This window comes from Oncorhynchus clarkii, chromosome 11 (genome assembly GCF_045791955.1).
Source record: "Oncorhynchus clarkii lewisi isolate Uvic-CL-2024 chromosome 11, UVic_Ocla_1.0, whole genome shotgun sequence".
NCBI classification, from domain to species: Eukaryota; Metazoa; Chordata; class Actinopteri; order Salmoniformes; family Salmonidae; genus Oncorhynchus; species Oncorhynchus clarkii.
Window position 1 is genome coordinate 14,681,380 of NC_092157.1, and position 4,585 is coordinate 14,685,964.

The window sequence follows — 4,585 nt, forward strand, 5'->3', positions numbered from 1 at the left end:
TCTCTGCTTTTCATACCACAGTTGACTAAATGACGTGACAGAGAAAGACATGGCAAAATGTGGGGGTCTAAGGACTAGACATCTAAATTTTAGGGACAATAGCACAAAATTAACATTTTAAACTACAATTTAAAACCATATATGTGTATGTGGAAGCAATATGGCAGAGAAAGAGAGAGCTAGAGAGAGAGAGAGAGAGAGAGAGAGAGAGAGAGAGAGAGAGAGAGAGAGAGAGAGAGAGAGAGAGAGAGAGAGAGAGAGAGAGAGAGAGAGAGAGAGAGATGAAAACAGTGAGTCTGTGATCTCTATGGAGCCGATTGGGATTCTAATGGCGGTCAGTGTGAAACTTGGATCAAGCACTCCATCTTGAGAGCGTCACTTGAGGCCCGGGCACTTGTCTGAGTGAGGTGGCGGCCTGGCGGGGCTAGTGGGCCTGGCGGGGGAGAAGACAGGAGTAACACAGCTAGTGACGTACATGTGTGCAGCAGTAATGAATCATTGAGAAACGCTGCTGCTGCTAGTGGTGGTGGTGAACGCCCCTCACTCTGTCACACACTGAGATGTTTGCAGGTTCACCTCCAGAATACAACGCAGGCCATCTGGAGTGGTTAGGAGAATGTTAACAAACAGTAATGCCATTGCTTAGTTGAGATTGGTTGAGCTCTAGTAAGTTGAGCTCTAGTGAACTCCTAAAGCATTCTGAACATTCTGTTTAAGACATTTTAAGGGATTACCATATTGCCATGAAATGTTGGGCAGGTGCATTTTGGGCCCATCTGTGCATCTTGAAGTTAATTAGTACAATTATGTTAATTTAGAATTTACTCTGAGGTCATCTGTTATAAATATTAATCAAGGCTCAGCACTATTTTATTTCCAATTTATAATTCAGGGCACAAAGTCTGGCATTTGATTGTCTGACTGAGATTCATTATGAGAAGTGTCCCACCAAAATTACAATTCTGTCCATTTTCTGAACACCTCTTGTGCATAACATTATTATACAGGCTCTTTCTTGTAGGACAGAGCAGCCACTAAGATAAAGATCAACTACCCACTGGGAAAAAACGGGTTAAATCAACGTTGTTTCCACGTCATTTCTACAACGACAAATAAAATCCATGATGACGTTGAATCAACGCGAAAAATTAATTGGATTTGCAAAAAGTCCTCAACATAAGGGTATTTCGTTTTTTTCGTCTTTTAACCTAAATTCAATGACATGGTGAAATGTTTTGTTAATTTCACGTTTGACAACTCATCCAAATGTAAATTAAAACTAGATGTTGAACTGTGTGTGCCTAGTGGGTATGGTCAAACAATTATATCCACATCCAAGCCTGTCTGTGTTGAAAGCACACACACACACACACACACAAACATTATGACTCATCTCATTCAAACTATCCCAGACTTTCACAGATGCATTCCTTCAAGTTACACACATGCGCAGACGCAATCTCTGAGCTCAGAGCGGAACAATTGTCGCGGGTCTTGGCTATATAAATCCAAGTTGCCGTTCTTTCTTTGAAGAACACCTTATACCAATTTCTTGAACAACACTACTGGAAGAGGAAGGCAGCTCTCGACAATACCTAAAATCTTCCAGGACACACAACGGCTCAACTTGAAGGTATGAGACCTTTTCTGTTGGCAACAAGTCCATTCATATATCATACTTAATTTTAAACTTTGATTTACATTTGTCTGTCGGCAGGTGACATTACATGTTCCTTTTTCCTCAACATGAAGAGCTGTTCATAGTTTTTCATATTAACTTGATGGATACTGAAAGATCATAAATAATATAGTCTCTCTCTCTGCTAGCTCTCCTTGTGATTTTGTGGACATTTCATCAACCCCTGGATTTATGGACCACTAAATGGATTACTTTGAATTTACATATTCTATTTTATGTATATCTAGCTGTAAATTCCTAGTTCGATAATGCTAGACGACCAGAGTTTAAAATTCTAGACAGTGTATTGAAAACTTTTACATAAAAGTCATGCACATTTATTTTATATTATCCAGCAACTCGCCTCTCCATTTTACGCACAAATTACGCATCAACGTATTGTACAGAAATAATCAGAATTGAGAGGAGACGTAAAGTTAATTGGCTCCTTTCTTTTTTAGATTCCTGTTGATCCCCTGACATGAAGCTCAATTTACTTGTCACCACCGTGGTTCTGCTGCTTGCCTTCTTACCGCGCTATGAATGTAGGGCTGTCGAGAGCCCTGACGATGTCCAGCGCTCCACCGCTCCACAGCCCGACGCGCAGCAACAGTCTCTTCCCCTCCTGACGCGACTCGGAGAGGAATACTACATCCGACTGGGCAACGGGAACCGCAACTCTGCCGCGTCCGCACCGAAAGTCATGCACCCCAAGGGCTCCCCAGCGGTCTACAACAGAGCCTTGCAGCTCCAGCTGACGCAGCGCCTTCTACAAGGCAAAGTTGGGGACATCAATAGGTTCATCAGCGGCTTCGCGAATCAGCTCGACGACTCGATGGAGAGGGGGAGGAGGTCCGACGACCCGCCGATATCTCTAGATCTCACGTTCCACATGCTTCGACAGATGATGGAGATGTCCAGAGCGGAACAGTTACAGCAACAAGCCCATAGCAACAGAAAAATGATGGAGATCTTCGGGAAATGAAAACTGCATCAATCCATCCGCCAAAGATTTGTTTTTACGTTTAGCTCAAAACACAATTATCTATACCATAGTGCTGCTTTTCCATCTTTGTTTATAATGATTTATTTTATAGCTTTAACTTCCAACGATGGAGACTAAATGGGCTTGTACATGATTTGTGTAATTCTCAGATTGTAGCCTGTATCATGCAAGATAAACTATGTCCTGTTAATTTATATTAGGCTACTGTTGTTAAAGTGCTCAATCCAAACTGTAGCATATACAAGTTTCTTTCTTTAAGATATGGACATATTTTTTGGTAGACCTTATAGGCTTAGAAAATTAAGTTTTATTGTATGTTATGTTATTTAAGTTTGTTAATAAACTTATGAGCAACCAGTCCATTTTTTTGTGCAAGAGAATGTCTTATATTTATATTTTTCAATAAAATCTGAAAAGTTATGTTTGCACTTTCCTGTGGATATTTTAAAATTCAACAGTTTATTGCCCATAATAGTTATAGCCTTGAAAACATTTGAATCTAAATTTGGTTTTGTTTAAATATTGCACACAAACCTTTCACTGATCTGAAGTGTCTGGCAAAATCAAACTGAACAGGATTGTCTGTGTAACCTACAGTAGTCCGCACAACAGAAGAAAGTGTGAGGACATGGCGAGAGCTTTCTTAGATTCCTGTATATGTCTAATTGTATGAGCATCGAACAGCAGCACCTGTCCTTTTCAAACCAACGGTAATAGTTGATATACCATTTGCAATGTGTTGAGAAATAAGTCCAAAAAGAAATATTCAAAAAGGAAGATTACTCTTAATAATACAGATCTAACAAAACATGTTAACAGTTTTTCCAGTTATTTGAACTGATTTAGGATCAGCTCTCTGCCTGGTGTGTGTGCTCTGATCCTGGACACGGGCCGTGGGGTCAAAATACACAAAGCAATTGATGTGTGTCTGTGAGTCAAGGTCCATTGTCTGCCCTACATAGTAACACAGGGCTTATTACAGCACAGAGCCTAAGTTGGAAAGGTTGCAGTGAACTATGCTGCAAACGTGATTGGAATGGAGGCGTAAATGATAGATCTGGATCCGGTTTCGATACCTGCTGGTTAAATCATCTCAGAGACCAGGGGAGGTCTGTGGGGAGGGGGAGCAGGGGAGGTCTGTTGGGAGGGGGAGGTCTGTGGGGAGGGGGAGAAGGGAAGGTTTGGGGGGGGGGGGGAGCAGGGGAGGTCTGGGGGGGGGGGGCAGGGGAGGTCTGTGGGGAGGGGGAGCAGGGATGTCTGTGGGGAGGGGGAGCAGGGGAGGTCTGTGGGGAGGGGGAGCAGGGGAGGTCTGTGGGGAGGGGGAGCAGGGGAGGTCTGTGGGGAGGGGGAGCAGGGGGGGTCTGTGGGGAGGGGGAGCAGGGGAGGTCTGTGGGGAGGGGGAGCAGAGCGTCTGTGGGGCGGGGGAGCACTATGACTGGCTAGTAGATGGACAGTTGAAACAGGTTAATAAAACTGAAGAGATGACATGAAATGTACAAAAGGAAAATAGTACATCATGTATCTATCTATATGTGCAGTGAAACAAACCTAACACCACTCAAGGTATCTGGAGAAACTGAACTGATTAACCAGACTATCAGGTCTGATATCTGCATTAGATTTATCTCTACATGGATCCGTGTGTTTGAGACACGTTAAAGCACCACCTCAAGATCCACCTCTCTCTCACACACACACACACGCACGCACGCACGCACGCACGCACGCACACACACACACACACACACACACACACACACACACACACACACACACACACACACACACACACACACACACACACACACACACACACACACACTCCCTCCACTCAGATGGAAGGAGGTATATGGATTGCACAACAAGCTCCCTGACATCTTTAGCTGAACTGAGGCAGTGAG

At 43.3% G+C, this 4,585-nt stretch overlaps 1 protein-coding gene across 1 annotated transcript; it reads left to right on the forward strand.

The window, feature by feature from the left end:
• The first annotated feature begins 1,546 nt into the window (after positions 1 to 1,546).
• On the forward strand, positions 1,547 to 2,966 carry LOC139420628 (corticoliberin-1-like). The gene is made up of 2 exons (XM_071170828.1): positions 1,547 to 1,633; positions 2,140 to 2,966. Exon 2 carries the CDS (start codon positions 2,160 to 2,162, stop codon positions 2,661 to 2,663), a length of 504 nt encoding a protein of 167 aa, XP_071026929.1. The 5' UTR covers positions 1,547 to 1,633; positions 2,140 to 2,159; the 3' UTR covers positions 2,664 to 2,966.
• Positions 2,967 to 4,585: the final 1,619 nt, after the last annotated feature.

Excerpts from the sequence above, each read along its gene's own strand:
- LOC139420628 (XM_071170828.1), top strand. The coding sequence starts at position 2,160 with ATGAAGCTCAATTTACTTGTCACCACCGTGGTTCTGCTGCTTGCCTTC.